Consider the following 20,347-nt stretch of genomic DNA (forward strand, 5'->3'; position numbering starts at 1 on the left):
TTTTTAATGAATTACTTCATTTCTCTAATGAAGGTTTATTTCTAAATGCTAATTACAATGACAAACCGATCATGTCGTATTTGAAGTATGACTTTAATTACATTATTGTTTTTAAGTATTATACATATTTTAATGCTATTAGAAATATATAATTTTTAATTTATCATTATATAAATGTGTACAATGGTTGACACTAATAAATGTGTGCATCACGAGTATTACCATATTACTAATAAACATTATTCAAAATTGTTATATGATGTATTTATTTTTACTTATATGCCATCTTGTACAGTAGCAAATAAGTTTTACTTCAATCGCGTTTTTTTAACATAACTTCTCTATGTATCTGTTTTTATCCCATGTCTACCTAATTTATCAAAACTTTTCCTATTTCATAATCTAGTTAATAATAAAATGAATCTACTGCTACTCATAGCATTGACAACTTTCATATCTAGAATTTGTTAAAAATAATTGTAATAAATGGAACGACATAACTTAATATTAAAATGTCAAGTTTGGTTACCGTAACGTCTCAATCATTCCACCTGCATGCAATATTTACTATTTTCACTTGCAAACCAGAGATCAGAAACGAATTGGATTCGATAATAATTTTAAATTGATCTGAATCAAACAATGTCATAATCGACAAAAATTGTGCAAATTCACAGTCACGTAAAATTAATAACAATGGTTAAATTTCAGATTACGTGGATCAAATGCACTAAACATATTGGAGGTTGTTCATTAGATGGAAGATGCCATGAAAAAAAAAAGAATTTATGTGTATATTTTTGAGCTTATCACTGAGATTAGTAGTTAGAGATATGAAATTTTGATCATAAGTCCCAGGTTCGATATTCGCCTCAGGCAGCCTGATGTCAAGCAGCAGTAACATCAGTTGACAACAAACGTTTCAGATAGCTATCTAAATTTATGTAAGGTTAATCAGTTTTCCCAATTCCTTCAATCTACAAATATTGCAATATTTGTATACAACAAATTATTCTGTGTACTCGAACAATAATTTTAAATTACTAATAAACAGAATATTGTATCGATTTCATTCAAAGTATCTAAGTACAATCCTTCACATAGTACAAATTATCAGCAAATCGTTGCAAACATGATATACGTTTTTGTCTATATCAATGACTCAATTATGTACTTTCTTGCAAATCGATTTGCTTGAATAATTATTAATTATCCACCTCAAATATATAATGTATATTAAATCCTTTAAATCTTCATGTATTTTTGGATTAAATTCAATTTTATCTCTTGAGTGCTTGTCACTTATTTTTATTTAGTCAAAGAATTAGATAATGGGTGTTATTTCAGTAAAAAGTATTATCTTCATTCTCGTAAGCACATAATTTGTAATTATGATTAAATCTTAGACATAATAAAAATCACTTTGGCGCCTGTTCATTGTTTTGGTTCGTAGAAGAATTTTTATAGAATTACAAACGTTGGTAGAAAATTATTTTTATGTTGAAACTCATTATGATCAACTGTCTTGTATTTTAGATATAAAAAACTTGGATAGTTAATTGTAATTAACTGCTTTTCAAAGTTGAATTATTGATATTTATTCGTAAGTAAACAAAGATGATGAAGAAGTACGAATGATAAAATTTACTCAAAAATTCTAACAGTTTAAATAAGAAATTGAAGTTAGTTGAGACTTTTAAAAGGCCCATATGTACTGTAGGATTTCGTACTAATTTACAAAAGAACTTGCACCCACTGAGATATAAAAATATATAGTAATTAAATGAAATATAATCAAAATGAAACTTATTTCAGATTTAAATAAAGAAATTTTCAATATGTAAAAAAATCAGTAAATAAATATAATTGTGTATTACTAACTTCCCGTAGGGTAAGTTATTGTAATCGTTCAAGAAGTCGAAATTAAAAATTTTTACATTTCTTCACGTTTTGAAGGTTTCTGAACATTTTGGCATACCTCAAAAAAATGGATATGTGTGTGTATGTATGTATGGATACAATTTTTCGTCCATCTAATTCACTCTAATAATAAGCGAATCAGAAGTCTAAAGAATGAGCTTTTCAGAAGTATTATATAGCATGAGAAATCTTATCAAAATTGTAGGAGTAGGTAGGTACTACGGTCTTGGCATAACTTGAAAAAAATTTTTTTTAATTATTTGTTAAATTATTATTATATTTATCTCAAAACCAGTTCCTAAACAAGGTGGCCGTTTATTGGAATATAATCTACTGAAGTCGTAGGCAGCTAACGCTAATTCAATGTTCACTGGCAGGCCATTTCCGTGTTTTATAAGATATTACTTCGTGTGTGGGATATTGCCTGTATGATACTTATCAAATGATTTTAATGTGGATACTATTTCGCAAATTTAGCTACTGATTCATGTTTCAACCTAATGTATGGGCGGAGGTTAAACACCTAGATGATTTTTCCAGACCCGAAACGCCAGGCCAAAATAAAGCCAACATTGAAGGCAGTTGCCTTGTAAATATATACTTGAAAAAAAAAACAACACCTTTTGTATATGCTGCCACAGCATGTATCGTAAAATTTAATAGCTACTATTTTTCAAAATATAGCAATAACTATGCTATAAAATTAAAACGTGTTAAAGATATCTTTATATTCCTAAGACGTTTATCTACTTGCATTATCATAAGACTAGACTAATTCAAGCGGTCGTTGAGAGCGTTATCATAATCTACGAGGTAATGTTGTTTCCGAACGCAACATTCCAAATAATTAATGGGAATAAATTATTTCGATACCGTAAAGGCAGGTCGAGATGTGCAAAAATAAATCATTTTATAACCCTAAAAATTATATAATTTTTAGCGTTTAAGACAATCTTGTTTATGACTATACTTTTGCTTTATATGATATTGGAGAGCTTACTTAATATATTACCAGACAAATGTTATGGCAAGGCTATGTTATGAAGAACTTTTCATAGAAATTCGTTCTAAATATTGACAGAATCCATGTTGCTGTGCAGTCACGCGATTTTTCCAGGTTCTCAGATAGAAAACCTAACCTAGAAACCACACAAATGTCAAAAAAAACGATCTTAGATAACAGGGTATTTCTGACTTAGCTTCATAACATACGAGTGACGTTGCAGTTTATGTGTAAAACGCCTGAATGCACAGCAGATACATGATATTTTGACAGTATTCAGTATGATCCAGTAGCATAATGTATGGAAGTTGAACCGTATGGCCTTGCCATAACATTAGTCTGTTTTGCGGCAGAATCGGCCCATCATTTTATAAAACTTGCTGCCACAATATTCCAGTTTCAATTCCCGCTTGGACAAACCTGAAGAGCAGTGATGTCAGTTTGCAGATTTACATATGATTACTGTCCAATAATAACAAATTAGTTAATATATTTATGATAAATCTATTAAATAGATAGTTTTAAATATCACCACGTATCACTAAGGGAGAGGAGGGGTCCAAAAATTCTTAAAAATCGATCATGTGATTAATGAGTGCCTCCTAACCCTATTTCAAGAAATAATGAGTGATAAACAGAAATATTTACCAAAGTAAGATTTATGACAGTTTATGAAGATTTTCATTTATTATGTTCAAAAATACATATTTAGATTATGACTCAACTTAATAATCAAATTCCATCGCATTGATAAAATAGTGTAGCAATTATTCCGTAAAACCTCTTTAAAATTAACAATAAAATGATGAAGAGAACCCTGACTGTCTCTTATTATCCAGGTTATGGAGTAAAAAAGACCAGGTGACAAAATTTTGAAGAATAGCAAAGAAATGTATTTTTAAAATGATAAATTATGTGAGACTTTTACTGAACATAGGTTGTTCAAAATAAAAGTTAAATTGGACCTATGTGGCCCGTTCTATCCTATGTATGATCAAGCAATGTATCTTCTAATATTTTTACATATTGGCACATACTTCAGAATGATATCCTAGGATGTTAGAGCAAAAATCTTGGACCAACTAAGAAAGATTAGTATCCATTAATTTTTCCAATTGGCTTTAGCTCATGCAGACTTAACTTTACCTTTACCTTTCGGTTCGCGTCAGACGGCGGGCGTGTGATATTATTGCGGCTTCGGCGCGTAAACTCACGTAGAGTAGATATCAAGGCACGAAGAAAAGTAATAAAAACGCATACAGAATGTTGTGGAGTACCCATCAACCCATCAACCCATCAACCCATCAGCCTATCAACCTATCTCTGCGTGAGAGGTGAGAAAGAAACACCTAGCCGTTTTATTGCAAAACTTTACGCTTTTGCGCACGACCTTCAACTCGTGGGGTCATCAGTATGTCTAGTTTAGCTGGCCTAGGGCCAGAATGATATTGAAATTGGATAATTTTAATAAAAAATTGAGATATTCATTCAAAACCACTTGTTTAATAGATAATTATCTAATTATTCTGAATCGAATGGGATTAAATTTGGAAAAAGTATGTGTATGAGTCAATTTTTGACATATCGCCAACGTTTTCCCAAAATCGACTTCTCTCAAAAAGTTTAAAATCTATTCGATGTAGGACTAGGACTAGCGTTCATCAATTTTGCACGACGACAAAGCCATTTCATTAAAATTAGCAGAAACGTGCAAAATTTGTTGTTCACGTTTTCGCCAAAAATTCTGAACCGATGGCTTTGGACCAGAATGATATTGAAATTGAATAATTTAAACAAAAATTCTAAATATTTATTGAAAACCACTTGTTGGCTATTCATGTTTAATGGATAATTATCTAATCATTCTGAATCGAATGGAATTAAATTTGGAAAAAGTATGTGTATGAATCAATTTTTGACCTCTCGCCAACGTTTCCCCAAAACGGCTTTTCTCAAAAAGTTTAAAATCTATTCGATGTACGTCTATACGTTTTATTTCATAGAAAATGATCACTAAATTTACAAAAAAAGTTTAGGATCTTAAAATGAATTGTCGTGACATTTTATCGAATTTAAAATTTTGTTATTATTTATTATCGAGCCCCCTAAATTGTGCCGCCCTAGACCCGCGCCCAGCACTGAGTATATGCCAACACTATTAGATAATTGGCCAGTACAAAATGGCCAGTGCTGCGCAAATGAAAAGAGCAAAAAAAACTAATTCGGCGCAGTACGAAATATATGTACATTTACTCTTATTTATAGTAGATATATATTTATTTATTTATTTAACCCTCCGTCGGTCGGATATTTTTTCACCTTCGAACGGTCGGAAAGGTCTGGCTGGACCACCATTCATTTTACATGCATTTATATGGGATAAATGAGTTTTTGGTGTCTTATATATTAACGATTATTAGTAGTAAATATTTATAGTTTTGATTTTTTCTTTTTCTCACCGTCTTTTGCATGTGTTGAGCTTGCTTATAATAAAAATATTACATATTATATTATATAAAAAAATCAAAAATATAAAAAATTCGTTGCTTTTTTTGTTAATTTTTCTGTCTTATATCAATGAAAAACAATATTTATTATTTTTCGGCGCCTTTAAAATGAATGTGAAATTCAAATGAAAACGAAATGAGGTGCGTCGCCTTTGAAATGAGCTGTAAAACTCAAAGTGAAAATATAATTTCACTACAGGTTTGCCAAAAAAAAATTTCGAACGCAGTACGGGTAAAAAAATTATTGATAATGTGTGCATTACTCATCCTATTTTCAGTGTTTGCGATTACCAATAAGTTTGGTAGGTTTTCAAAGAACTCTCGTCATGAAAATACTAACATTCATGTTACAACACATAGCAAAGAATATAAACAACGCAGTTTGGATAGAAAATACCATGAAAAAAGACAAAATACTGGTTTACATATATCAAAAAGCGTATATTTCATACAAAATGTATGGGTGGTCTAGACAGACCTTTCCGACCGTTCGAAGTATAAAAAGTTAATATCCTTATAATTATCCTTCTGTACATTTTTTCGTCCTGATTTTTTCATTGATCGACAGCTAATGAAATTTTAGGAAAAGTCAAGAAATTTCAAGTCGATAGGATTACTAGAAGTATTTTTTATTTTTAATTGAAGTCGAAAAAAGCTGGCCAGACCACGCCGACCGACGGAGGGTTAAAATAATCACATTTATGTAGCTATAAAATTATGTTCGTTTTTTTAAATATCTGTGGGGACCAGATGGCGTACTCATAAACCTCAATACTAGAAGATGGCGCCTGTAATATACCGCGCAAGAGTGAGACGCACAACTACTGGCCAGTGAACTAGTGGGGATTGCTCGCCAGAGTATAAAACGAGAGTACCTACGGTAATCGATCTCTTTTCACCGCAATCATCATGGAGTCAACATCTTGGGACTTGGGACTTGGGACCACGGACCCTAGACAATATAATCATTTTGATCTAATTGTTGAAGGAGTACCTACTGCTTCAGCGCTGACCAATTTGAAATTTGTGTTGGTTAACTCGAGCAGTAAGAATATATAAAAATGGTAATTATAATACATACATAATATTTGTTCCGTTATATCATGCATTAAATCTTTTTGCCTTATGTTTAATAGTGTTCGATTTGAGGTTACATATACACGTGTTATCTCAGTAATTTTTCGTGCAAATTTTCTCTGCATTAATATTATTTTGATTGTAGGCTGCAGTTGGCAAAGATTTAGAAAAACCAACAGATGAGGTGCCTCAGGTCCATCGCATCCGTATTAACCGATTTAATAAATCGAGCCAAGAAACAAAAGCCGCGTGAAGGTGAATTTTTTTTAGTTATATTATTTTTCTTAGTATGCATATGAATTGCAGATTTACTGATCTATGTAAATCTACATTTACGAGATGTGCTATATAAAATAGTAGGTTAAAGTGAGTTTGAGTTGATTGCTGTATACTCATACTTTGGCATATTTGAGTCATAAGTCAAATTTCATATTAGTCTCGTATATGATTCTTTTATAACCCAGTTTTTTTTATCAGGGACCAGTTCGCATGCCAACGAAAATTTTACGTATTACCACACGTAAAACACCTTGTGGTGTTTCAGTCATCGATCTGCACTCTCCATCTGAAATTGTGAAGCAAATCACTTCCATCAGTATTGAACCAGGTGTAGACTTACTTTAAACGAAGTAAGTGGGAACTTGTCGAGAATCGGCCCAATAATATACATATGTAATAAAATAGTATAAACATAATCAGAAGAGTCGCTGACCGCTGAGTTTCCCTCTCCAGAAAAGTGGTAGGCTAAAAGTAGATTCTGTCCGCTTTTTTATTTCAGTGAATAGTCAGTGAAGTTTTTTATTTCAGTGAACAATGAACGAAATGGTTTCATCAACCAATGGAAATAGTTTAAATGACCTTTATAATTGGATTAACAATAACAAAATAGCAGAGAGCCAAGCCAATAAGTTATTAGAAATATTAAATACTAACTTTGAGTTGAACTTGCCCAATGATGTGCGGAAAAATAATTGAAAAAAAAGAAGCTCAAAACGCAACGGGTCTTGAATACCAGCATCCCTCCTCAAGTACTGAAGAGCAATCTTTAGCGAGTAAGTATTAAAATAATAATAATTTATTAAAGTAATAAATTATTAAAAGTATTGATAAAAGCTCTATATTCAATAGGACATAATGAGCCAGCCAATACAACCAAACCTTGAATAATGAGCCAGCCAATACAACCAAACATTGAAGAAAAGCTTAAACTTTTGGCAAGTAAGTATTTTGTTCATCATTATTTTCTTAATAATATCAGAAATTGTACATAAGCCCACAATTTGCTTAGTCTTCTGCTTTTTTTGGTAGGTTGGAGAGTACATACGAGTACTATTTTTGCTATGCTATTGTGAGCTTAATGGTATATTAATGGTATATTAAAAGAGATGTTTGAAAAAAAATTGGAAAATGAAACATTTGCTCTGGACCTGGTAAGAAATATATATATATATATATATATATATATATATATATATATATATATATATATATATATATATATAACATTAATTTTATTAATAGTACATACGAGTACTATTTTTGCTATGCTATTGTGAGCTTATTGAAAATAGCTCAGAAATGTACTTCTTGCTCCATTATAATCTTTAATAAACAATATTTCATTCTAACTTTCTGAAAAAGAATGTTTTTATCAGCAAATCCTATTTGCTTATTTTGTGTTCTCAACGTTTCAAGTTATTTTGAACAATTTGCCACTAAATTTTTCAATGTCAACGTTTTTATTATATTAAAATATTAATCGTGAAGTTCATTTTATCAAGCAAAGATGAGCCCGAAAAGTCATTGAATCACTTGTCGACAATGTTGGAGAAAATTACACTTCATCTTCAAGAAATGATGGAAAATCAAACTCAAATTTGTATGTTTTCAGTTTCAGACAAAGAGGAGGAGCAAATGTCAGTTTTACCATTAAAAAGTCTGAAAGAAATAGAGATCTTCGAAAAAAATTGGAAAATGAAACATTTGCCTTAGACCTGGTAAGAAATATATATATATTTATTTATATATATATATATATATATATATATATATATATTTATTTATATTTAAACCTATTCATAATAGATAAATGAGCTGGCAGAAAACATACCAAATAACGAAAGGGCGACAGTTCGCGCCCTTAGACCAAAGATATGGCTAAACTATTTGCAGCAAAGCAAATGCAAAGGGCAGAAAAGGGAAATTAAACTTCTCAGGATTAAATCTGTCCAATATTATAATTCGTATGTATCATTATAATATCATATTAAGATGTCAAGATGTTGAGGTATAATTTAACATCTGTGTATTCAAATTTATTGAAAATCATTTCCAGAAGCCATACAAAAAAAAATACAAAGGGTGTACAAAAGAAAATATTACATTAAATCTAGGATTTGTCCTAGCGCATGCTGGAGATTGGGGCAAAAAAACTATAAAGTATGTTATAGCAAAGAAGTTATATTGAAAATACTACAATCTAAGATATTATATTATGTGCAAGTTTTAATTTTTAATATAAATTTATTTTGCAGGATCAATAATTTCAATGCTGCAGAAAATAATTTAATTTTAAATTTGAAGTGTAATATAATTATCATTTAATTTAATTAATAAATTGTATTTTTCATGAATATCACAAATTTTCATTATTCTGTTATGTTTAATCATTATATAATCATTTAAAGGTTTATTTTTATAAAACAGGTGCAATCTGTAATGATCATTACAGCGTTGCCCCTATTATAGCATGTTCATTATATACTAACCTATTAATATACCCTTTATAATTAATTTGACAGATTATTATCTTATCTAATGCAGTCGTGTTTTGCCTTACTTCACTAAATCACATTACAAAAAAACTTACTTATTCAAAAAATTATTTAGAATTTTTTTTTTATTTGTGTCAAAAAATCATGTTTGGCATTGGATACGAAATATTTAGTCAAGTCAATGGAGCATTTTGTGCTAGAATTTTTTTACCGTGTTCCAATTTGCATGAAATTTTGAAATTAGGTTCATCTTACTCTCAAATTCAAAAGTGAAAATAATTTAGACTCTTTTGCCACTTCACGGGGGATGACATTTCTTTTCATCGGTATCGATAAAAGAACTAATTATAAGAAAAAAATGTTCAATAATGCTTTTCAAAAAAGTAAATACTTTTCAAGTTACTGGCTACTGAAAATTTGCTCCTTTTTTGCGTTTCATCGTTTTTTGTTAACATCTTCAAAAATATATCTTTTAACGAAAATCGTGTAATGATCAGAATTATATCAATTAAAATCTTAATAAATAGGTGCTTTATAAAGTGTTCTAGGAACAATATTGGGCTAGATATGAAAATTTTATAGTGCTTAAAATAAGCTTAAAAATGCGATAAAACGAGTGAGCTATCATGCAAATAAAAAACGCATACTATGTCTTTTTATTTAAATCAAATAGTTTATAAGTTTGTGGCGATATCAAGCAGGCTGGTTTTGATTTGTAAAAAACAATCGGACATGTCATGTATATTTTTTGATATCGAAATATTTTTATAGTTAATAAATTTATATTTTTTTTATTATGTTGGGAGTTTCTAATTTAGTATATTGTCATAATCATTACGACTCCCACATTGGTGACTCACGACGATGGAGATGAAGATAAAGGAGTTTTATTTTTCGAAGATTTAAGAAAAATTGATTTTGACGCAGCACCATAATCACTGGTCTTCAGTGACGACCTATAAGGTATGTCCAGTCCAATCCATCATAGTTAACGCACTTACTATCTGGATCAGACTTCCGAGGTTACTCATTTGGTATACCCAGACCTCAGTGTTTATTGCTGACAGAAAAAATAATTTGGAGCCTGAACTTTTCATTGGAATGCAATTCAACCTCTCTTTCTCTGTTAACTCAACAAATCGTCTTATAATGCTACCTCTCATTATCGGTGACAACGACGAATCAAAACAAAATTTGACATAATTTATTGGATTCCACAATTCTGGACTCTTATGTCAAAGAAACCAATGATCCTGGTTTGGATAAAGAGCCAACTTCTTTCTCTGATCGGAACTCATCAGATACGAATGCAACGCTTGCAGAAATGGAAATATCTTAGAAGTTCACCGACATCGAGGTACAGGAAATTTTCCACATGTTTTTCATTAATCAGAACCTTATGCAGAATATGGAGTTGATGGCAGGTCGAATCACCACATACGGTGGATCTGCTGACGAAACATGGAAATTTGTAATTAACCAGTATTACAACACTGGTCTGCTATAATCTGCTTTCCCACCACATTTTTATAACGTGTTTCCCTGTGTTTTTTTTTTTAAACTGTGAGATCAACACTGGGCAGGGAGTGTGTGGCGATATCAAGCAGGCTGGTTTTGATTTGTAAAAAACAATCGGACATGTCATGTATATTTTTTGATATCGAAATATTTTTATAGTTAATAAATTTATATTTTTTTTATTATGTTGGGAGTTTCTAATTTAGTATATTGTCATAATCATTACGACTCCCACAAGTTCATTAAATATTATTTACAATATGATCCATGTCATAGCAAACATGTGCAGAATGATACAGAACTAGTGGTGTATGGCATCGTGCCTCAAGGTAAGTTGCAGGAACTTCCCGTACCGTATTGGGCCGGAATGATATTGAAATTGAATAATTTTAACAAAAATTCTAAATATTCATTGAAAATCACTTGTTGGCATGTTCATGTTTAATGGATAATTATCTAATCATTCTGAATCGAATGGAATTAAATTTGGAAAAAGTATGTGTATGAGTCAATTTTTGACCTCTCGCCAACGTTTCCCCAAAAACGGCTTTACTCAAAAAGTTTAAAATCTATTCGATGTACGTCCATACATTCTAAGTAATGTTTTATGCAATTCTCTTCAGTTAAAACTTTTCTTTTTACTATTGCTTATGTATATTCAATTTGTAACGTTACTTTCTGTTGTTTTTTTTTCTTTTTTTAAATTGTAGAACCACTGACGATGACGCAGAATTTTACGTCGAAACGTATGGAAAAATAAAGATGTTTTGAAAAAAATCTTTACTTTACTTATTTTTTACTTGATGTTACGCCCTCCAAGAAATCAATCATATATATATAAATATATATATATATATATATATATACATATATATCTTATATATAAAAATGGATCGCAAAATGTGTTGGTAAGCGCATAACTCAACAACGCCTGGACCAATTTGGACAATTCTTCTTTTAAAATATTCGTTCATGTCCAAGGATGGTTCTTACGGCGAGAAAAATCGAATAATTGCCGGGAGAAACCTTAAAAACAGCCCTTTTCTGTTTTAATCGAGTAGGCAACGAAATTTGTAAAAAAAAACAATGATCTATGTCATGACATTTTGTGTAGTTTTTGATAATCTAATTTTTAATATATTTATATAAACATAGAAATATCTTTCTATTAATTAACGAGCTATATTGGCAGCCAAAACATTGATGTAAATAGATTGAATTTCAAAATACAATCTCACCGGAGTTTTTAAACTCGCTGGATTTGATAGGATTGTCACCTCACAATCTTCATTTAAAGGTTGGATCGGCAATTATAATGTTGCGAAATATTGACCAACCGCGCCTTTGCAACGGCACAAGGTTAGCGATAAAAAAACTATCAAACAACGTGATGGAAGCAACTATATTGAAAGGATTATACTACATTTACATATTATACTATATTTAAAGCAGAAGATGTTCTCGCACCGTGCATCCCAATGATTCCGACTGATGTGCCATTTGAGATTAAACGACTACAGTTTCCAGTGCGTTTATGGTATCATTAAGTGTTTGTGGTATTAATTTAGAAAACCGATGTTTCTCACATGGAAAATTGTATGTTGTCTGTTCCCGTATTGGAAAACCATCAGATTTGTTTGTCTATGCGCCAGGTAATCAAACAAAAAACATCGTTTATCACAAAGCACTACAATGAAAATTGAACTGATTTTTGAATTATGATTCACATTATTAAAATTACTTACTTTTAAATGCTTATAGTGTTTTATTTAATTATTTTTAATTCACACCGAATTATTACCAGGCCTTTCTGTTCAGGATAATTTTTTGCAAAGAATAGAAAAAAGGTAGGAACAGAACACCGCCACATTACAATTTTTTTTGACGGGACGAAGTCTGTCGGGTCGGCTAGTATATATATATATATTTATTTAAAATAATCAAATTTATGTAGCTATAATATTATGTTCGTTTTTTTAAGTATCTGTGGGGACCAGATGGCGCCTGTAATATACCGCGCAAGAGTGAGACGCACAACTACTGGCCAGTGAGCTAGTGGGGATTGCTCGCCAGAGTATAAAACCAGAGTACCTACGGTAACCGATCTCTTTTCACCGCAATCATCATGGAGTCAAGATCTTGGGACTTGGGACTTGGGATCACGGACCCTAGACAATATAATAATTTTGATCTAATTGTTGAAGGAGTATCTAATGCTTCAGCGCTGACCAATTTAAAATTTGTGTTGGTTAACTCGAGCAGTAAGAATATATAAAAATGGTAATTATAATACATACATAGTATTTGTTCCGTTATATCATGCATTAAATCTTTTTGCCTTATGTTTAATAGTGTTCGATTTGAGGTTACATATACACGTGTTATCTCAGTAATTTTTCGTGCAAATTTTCTCTGCATTAATATTATTTTGATTGTAGGCTGCAGTTGGCAAAGATTTAGAAAAACCAACAGATGAGGTGCCTCAGGTCCATCGCATCCGTATTAACCGATTTAATAAATCGAGCCAAGAAACAAAAGCCGCGTGAAGGTGAATTTTTTTTAGTTATATTATTTTTCTTAGTATGCATATGAATTGCAGATTTACTGATCTATGTAAATCTACATTTACGAGATGTGCTATATAAAATAGTAGGTTAAAGTGAGTTTGAGTTGATTGCTGTATACTCATACTTTGGCATATTTGAGTCATAAGTCAAATTTCATATTAGTCTCGTATATGATTCTTTTATAACCCAGTTTTTTTTATCAGGGACCAGTTCGCATGCCAACGAAAATTTTACGTATTACCACACGTAAAACACCTTGTGGTGTTTCAGTCATCGATCTGCACTCTCCATCTGAAATTGTGAAGCAAATCACTTCCATCAGTATTGAACCAGGTGTAGACTTACTTTAAACGAAGTAAGTGGGAACTTGTCGAGAATCGGCCCAATAATATACATATATAATAAAATAGTATAAACATAATCAGAAGAGTCGCTGACCGCTGAGTTTCCCTCTCCAGAAAAGTGGTAGGCTAAAAGTAGATTCTGTCCGCTTTTTTATTTCAGTGAATAGTCAGTGAAGTTTTTTATTTCAGTGAACAATGAACGAAATGGTTTCATCAACCAATGGAAATAGTTTAAATGACCTTTATAATTGGATTAACAATAACAAAATAGCAGAGAGCCAAGCCAATAAGTTATTAGAAATATTAAATACTAACTTTGAGTTGAACTTGCCCAATGATGTGCGGAAAAATAATTGAAAAAAAAGAAGCTCAAAACGCAACGGGTCTTGAAATGCAGCATCCGTCCTCAAGTATTGAGGAGCAATCTTTAGCGAGTAAGTATTAAAATAATAAGTAAGTATTAAAGCAATAAATTATTAAAAGTATTGATAAAAGCTGTATATTCAATAGGAAATAATGAGCCAGCCAATACAGCCAAACCTTGAATAATGAGCCAGCCAATACAACCAAACATTGAAGAAAAGCTTCAGTCTTTAGCAAGTAAGTATTTTGTTTATCATTATTTTCTTAATAATATCAGAAATTGTACATAAGCCCACAATTAACTTAGTCTTCTGCTTTTTTTGGTAGGTTGGAGAGTACATACGAGTACTATTTTTGCTATGCTATTGTGAGCTTAATGGTATATTAATGGTATATTAAAAAGTCTGAAAGAAATAGATGTTTGAAAAAAAATTGGAAAATGAAACATTTGCTCTGGACCTGGTAAGAAATATATATATATATATATATATATATAACATTAATTTTATTAATAGTACATACGAGTACTATTTTTGCTATGCTATTGTGAGCTTATTGAAAATAGCTCAAAAATGTACTTCTTGCTCCATTATAATGTTTAATAAACAATATTTCATTCTAACTTTCTGAAAAAGAATGTTTTCATCAGCAAATCCTATTTGCTTATTTTGTGTTCTCAACGTTTCAAGTTATTTTGAACAATTTGCCACTAAATTTTTCAATGTCAACGTTTTTATTGTATTAAAATATTAATCGTGAAGTTCATTTTATCAAGCAAAGATAAGCCCGAAAAGTCATTGAATCACTTGTCGACAATGTTGGAGAAAATTACACTTGATCTGTACAATGAGTACAATGAACGAAATGGTTTCATCAACGAATGAAAATAGTTTAAAAGACCTTCATGATTGGATAAAAAACAACAACATACCAGAGAGTGAAGCCAATAAACTATTAGAAATATTAAACAAAAACTTCGATTTGAACTTGCCCGATGTGCAAATTATTGAAAAAATAATTGGGAAAGAAGAAAAAGCGCAATACGCAACAGACCTGGAATGCCAGCATCCCTCCTCATCAAGTACTGAGGAGCAATCTTTAGCGAGTAAGTATTAAAATAATAATAAGTAAGTATTAAAGTAATAAATTATTAAATGTATTGATAAAAGCTGTATATTCAATAGGAAATGTTGAGCCAGCTGTTGAAGATAAGCTTCAATCATTAGCAAGTAAGTATTTTGTTTATCATTATTTTCTTAATAATATCAGAAATTGTACATAAGTGCACAATTTGCTTAGTCTTCTCTTTTTTTTGGTAGGTTGGAGAGAAAAACAGAGTTTTGGTACTAAATCAGTACATACGAGTACTATTTTTGCTATGCTATTGTGAGCTTATTGAAAATAGCTCAAAAATATACTTCTTGCTCCATTAAAATCTTTAATAAACAATATTTCATTCTAACTTTCTGAAAAAGAATATGTTTTTATCAGCAAATCCTATTTGCTAATTTTGTGTTCTCAACGTTTCAAGTTATTTTGAACAATTTGCCACTAAATTTTTCAATGTCAACGTTTTTATTGTATTAAAATATTAACCGTGAAGTTCATTTTATCAAGCAAAGATAAGCCCGAAAAGTCATTGAATCACTTGTCGACAATGTTGGAGAAAATTACACTTGATCTTCAAGAAATGATGGAAAATCAAACTGAAATTTGTATGTTTTCAGTTTCAGACGAAGAGGAGAAAATCCCAGTGATACCATTCTAGTCGAGTCTAAAAGAAATAGGAGTTTGAAAAATGAAAAATTTGCTTTGGACCTGGTAAGAAATATATATATATATATATATATATTTATATATATATATATATATATATATATTTATATATATATATATATATATATATATATATATATATATATATATATATATATATATATATATATATATATATATATATATATATATATATATATATATATGTATATATATATATATATATATATATATTTAAAAATATTCATAATAGATAAATGAGCTGGCAGATAGCATACAAAACATGCTAAATGAAAGGCCGACAGTGCGCGCCCTTTTACAACGGTTGTTAACTAAAGGAAGGAAAAGAAAATTAAACTTCACTGGTTTAAATCTGTCCAATATTATAATTCGTATGTATCATTATAATATCATATTATTTATATATATATATATATATATATATAATATGTATATCATATTATATATTATATATTGTATTATATCATATTATCATATTATAACTTTACGTTACGTTAAATTATACCTCAACATGTTGAGGTATAAGTTAACATCTGTGTATTCAAATTTATTGAAAATCATTTCCAGAAGCCATACAAAAAAAATATGAAGATTGGTCAAGAGAAAATATTACATTAAATCTAGGATTCGTCCTAGCGCATGCAGGAGATTGGGGCAAAAAAAAAAAGTATGTTATAGCAAAGAAGTTATATTGAAAATACTACAATCTAAAATATTATATTATGTGCAAGTTTTAATTTTTAATATAAATTTATTTTGCAGGATCAATAATTTCAATGCTGAAGAAAATAATTTAATTTTGAAATCATTGAATTGAATTGTAGTATAATTATAATTTAATTTTAATAATAAATTGTATTTTTCATGAATATCACACATTTTCATTATTCTGTTATGTTTAATCATTATATAATCATTTGAAGATTTATTTTTATAAAACAGCTGCAATCTGTAATGATTATCACAGCGTTGCTCCTATTATAACATGTTCATTATATACTAACCTATTAATATACCCTTTAGAATTAATTTGACAGATTATTATCTTTTCACTAATGCAGTCGTGTTTTGCCTTACTTTAAACAAAAAATCATGTTTGGCATTGGATACGGAATATTTAGTCAAGTCAATGGAGCATTTTGTGCTAGAATTTTTTTACCGTGATCCAATTTGCATGAAATTTTGAAATTAGGTTCATCTTACTCTCAAATTCAAAAGTGAAAATAATTTAGACTCTTTTGCCACTTCCCAGGGGATGACATTTCTTTTCATCGGTATCGATAAAAGAACTAATTATAAGAGAAAAATGTTCAATAATTTTTTTCAAAAAAGTAAATACTTTTCAAGTTTTACTGGCTACTGAAAATTTGCTCCTTTTTTGCGTTTTCATCGTTTTTTATTAACATCTTCAAAAATATATCTTTTAACGAAAATCGTGTAATGATCAGAATTATATCAATTAAAATCTTAATAAATCGGTGCTTCATAAAGTGTTCTAGGAACAATATTAGGCTAGATATGAAAATTTTATAGTGCTCAAAATAAGCTTAAAAATGCGATAAAATGAGTGAGCTACCATGCAAATAAAAGAAGCATACTATGTCTTTTTATTTAAATCAAATAGTTAATGAGTTCATTAAATATTATTTACAATATGATCCATGTCATAGCAAACATGTGCAGAATGATACAGAACTAGTGGTGTATGGCATCGTGCCTTAAGGTAAGTTGCTGGAACTTCCCGTACCGTAACGAAATGCTCTATTTGAAGTATATAAGTAATATATGAATTGAAAGTTGGTATATAAGTTAGTATATAAATTGAAATGTGAATTATTTGAGATCACAAAAAAAAAATGAAAAGTTTTTTTTCCAAAAGTAATTGTTTTGTCAACACAAGCAGTTTTTTGAATCATTCCAATCGGATGCTTAGTTCTCTTAAAAACTACCATTTTTTGCACATTTAGCTCTGTATTCGAAAATGGCTGGGCCTACCTTTGCGGAAACTAATAGCCATTTCTCCAAATCAATACTAATTGAATGTTTTTTAGATCATTCAAATCGGATGCTCCGTTCTCTCAAAAGCTCGATTTCTATTTTTGCACTCTTTGCTCCTTATCTCCGTAACGACTGGGCCTGCCTTTGACAAAAACTAATCAGCACATCTACCTATCAATAGGAATCGAATGTTTTTTGACACACACCCATTTTTTCTGAGGTATGGCAAAATGTTCAAAAACCTTCAAGACGTCGGGAAATGCAAAAAAATTTATTTTCGATTTTCGGCTCATTATAACTATCCTGCGAGAAGTTAATAAACACAAATAATGACATTGAAATTAAGGATAGGATAAGAAAAGACAAGAAATGAAAAGCCAAGCCAAAGTGAAAGAAAAAACAAACTATAGTTTTTGAAAAAAACTAATAAAATTGCTTTGAAAAATGTTCAAAAATTCCAGAACATTTCAAAACAAAGAAAACTTTTTTTTTCAAACAGCCTTTTTTCCAAAAAAGTCAATTTTGTTCAAAAATTTAAAATTTCTCAAAAATCTAATTTTTTCAGGTAAAAAAATAATATTTTTTTGGTTTGCCATGAACCACTAGTTTATTTTGATTTTGGTTCAAATAATCGTGTGTGTATCGTTTATGATGGCGTGCGTTTAATGGTCATTAATCAATATGGCGAGAAGTGGAGAATATATAAAATAAACTTAATTGGAACCAGTAGCACCCCACGGCTCCAGTTATTACGGCGGTATATATCACGTCGTGTTAAAAGAGAGTTACTTCAGCTCGCATGAATTATGGACAAGATGAGAATTAAAATGCTACTCAACCAAAAATACTATTCCGTATTATGGATTGCATGCAGACTCGCGCTTGTTATTACAGGCTGCTGATTGCATTTTTGTAACTAAATCTTAATAAGAGATTTCTGGGTATCGATAAATGTCTAATAATGATATAATTTGAGGTGGAAAATATACGTATGTATATTAGAGTAGTCCTTAATATGGACATTTTCGAATTTCCTTGCTCCCAAGAGCTCAAATAATTCCAAATTGATAAAAAACAATACTCTGAAAGTTTTAACTCTTAATATTAACTTTTAGACAGTGCGCAATTCAATCAAACTTTGCATGGAAATATATATCAAAATTATATGTATATCCTACATTGTAGATATACAACAGGATTTTGGTCTTCATAAGGCCCAAGCTCTAGGATCATCAGCTCAATCCGAGCAATTATAATTTTCCACAAAAAATGGCAACTGTAGGCTATTTTCTGAGATTACTGCAAATTTTCCTCCAAAACATTAGGAAATGAAGGTTTTTTGAAGTTATTTTTGGCTATATGCCCTACATTTCAATTCTTGTCCAGATCCCCTATATGCCAAAGACGCCCAAACTAAATACACGTGGTCAGCACCTTTTATTTCATCCATTTCGTGCTCTAAAATTATATTTCATTTCTTTCAACGTCAACTGTAATCAGGAGCTACCTACGAAATACAGAACACACATATGCTTTGGCATAGATTCTGATTAGAATTTTTAAAGCCCGCGGCCAAATTCTAAACTTTGATGAATTTTTATAATTCAACCGATCATATTAGGGTTATACTAGTCTAGTATCTTTTTACAAACTACTAAATCTACAAAGTTTCATCAAAATCACAAAAAAAATCCAACAATTCAAATTTAATTACGAAGAAACGCCTCGACCGATCATACCTTTGCAAAATTCTAAACTTTGATGAATTCAACCGCTAATGGTAAGCTTATAACATTTTAGTATCTTTTTTCAGACTACTAAATCTACAAAGTTTCATCAAAATCACAAAAAATCCAAAAATTCAAATTTATTTACGAAGAAACGCCTCGACCGATCTTTACCAAAAACTAATAAGTTTTTGAATTTTCAAGATAGTGGATTACACAAAGATTAAATTTTGGCTCAAATTCCATAATTTTGGTGACAATTCAGAAACTATTATACTCTTCTTTTATGTATGATTGAATCTTCGAGAATTGCCTACTGAATCTATAAAGTTTCATCCAAATCATAAAAAAATTCAAAATCTCAAATTTCTCAACCAATCTTTACCAAAAACGATCTTTACCATACAATATCTCTCGAACAGTTCTTGAATTTTCAAGATAGTGGATTACACAAAGATTAAATTTTGGCTCAAATTTCATAATTTTGGTGACAATTCAGAAACCATTATACTCTTCCTTTATCTATGATTGAACCTTCGAGAATTGCCTACTAAATCTATAAAGTTTCGTCCAAGTCATAAAAAAAATCAAAATTTCAAATTTATTCAAGAAGAAACCTCTTGACCGATCTTTACCAAAAACTAAGGAGCACGATGCAGTTTTTGAATTTTCAAGATAGTGGATTACACAAAAGTTAAATTTTGGCTCACATAAATTTCATAATTTTGGTGTCAATTGAACCTTCGAGAAAA

The 20,347-nt window shown here is 30.2% G+C and overlaps 1 protein-coding gene and 3 long non-coding RNA genes across 4 annotated transcripts; all 4 read left to right on the plus strand.

Moving 5' to 3' along the window:
• The first annotated feature begins 6,322 nt into the window (after positions 1-6,322).
• Positions 6,323-7,021, plus strand: LOC113383285. Its single transcript, XR_003367729.1, has 3 exons — positions 6,323-6,494; positions 6,653-6,762; positions 6,985-7,021. It is a non-coding gene; the product is annotated as an uncharacterized LOC113383285 (long non-coding RNA).
• A 1,376-nt stretch (positions 7,022-8,397) lies between these two features.
• Positions 8,398-8,932, plus strand: LOC113382733. Its single transcript, XR_003367685.1, has 3 exons — positions 8,398-8,504; positions 8,593-8,750; positions 8,843-8,932. It is a non-coding gene; the product is annotated as an uncharacterized LOC113382733 (long non-coding RNA).
• Positions 8,933-12,920: 3,988 nt separating this feature from the next.
• Positions 12,921-13,914, plus strand: LOC113383267. Its single transcript, XR_003367722.1, has 4 exons — positions 12,921-13,079; positions 13,238-13,347; positions 13,570-13,831; positions 13,900-13,914. It is a non-coding gene; the product is annotated as an uncharacterized LOC113383267 (long non-coding RNA).
• Positions 13,915-14,398: 484 nt separating this feature from the next.
• Positions 14,399-16,565, plus strand: LOC113383152. Its single transcript, XM_026621398.1, has 4 exons — positions 14,399-14,535; positions 15,801-15,894; positions 16,103-16,241; positions 16,438-16,565. Exons 1-4 carry the CDS (start codon positions 14,513-14,515, stop codon positions 16,563-16,565), a joined length of 384 nt encoding a protein of 127 aa, XP_026477183.1. The 5' UTR covers positions 14,399-14,512.
• The last annotated feature ends 3,782 nt before the right edge of the window (positions 16,566-20,347 follow it).

Source organism: Ctenocephalides felis, unplaced genomic scaffold, assembly GCF_003426905.1.
Source record: "Ctenocephalides felis isolate EL2017-DRISC unplaced genomic scaffold, ASM342690v1 CF-g0.4_SCAFFOLD_03570, whole genome shotgun sequence".
Classification (NCBI taxonomy): Eukaryota; Metazoa; Arthropoda; class Insecta; order Siphonaptera; family Pulicidae; genus Ctenocephalides; species Ctenocephalides felis.

Excerpts from the sequence above, each read along its gene's own strand:
- LOC113383152 (XM_026621398.1), top strand. The coding sequence starts at position 14,513 with ATGAAACATTTGCTCTGGACCTG. Across the intron at positions 15,895-16,102 it reads AAAAATTTGCTTTGGACCTG|ATAAATGAGCTGGCAGATAG; the intron begins GTAAGAAATATA and ends TATTCATAATAG. Across the intron at positions 16,242-16,437 it reads TCTGTCCAATATTATAATTC|AAGCCATACAAAAAAAATAT; the intron begins GTATGTATCATT and ends AATCATTTCCAG.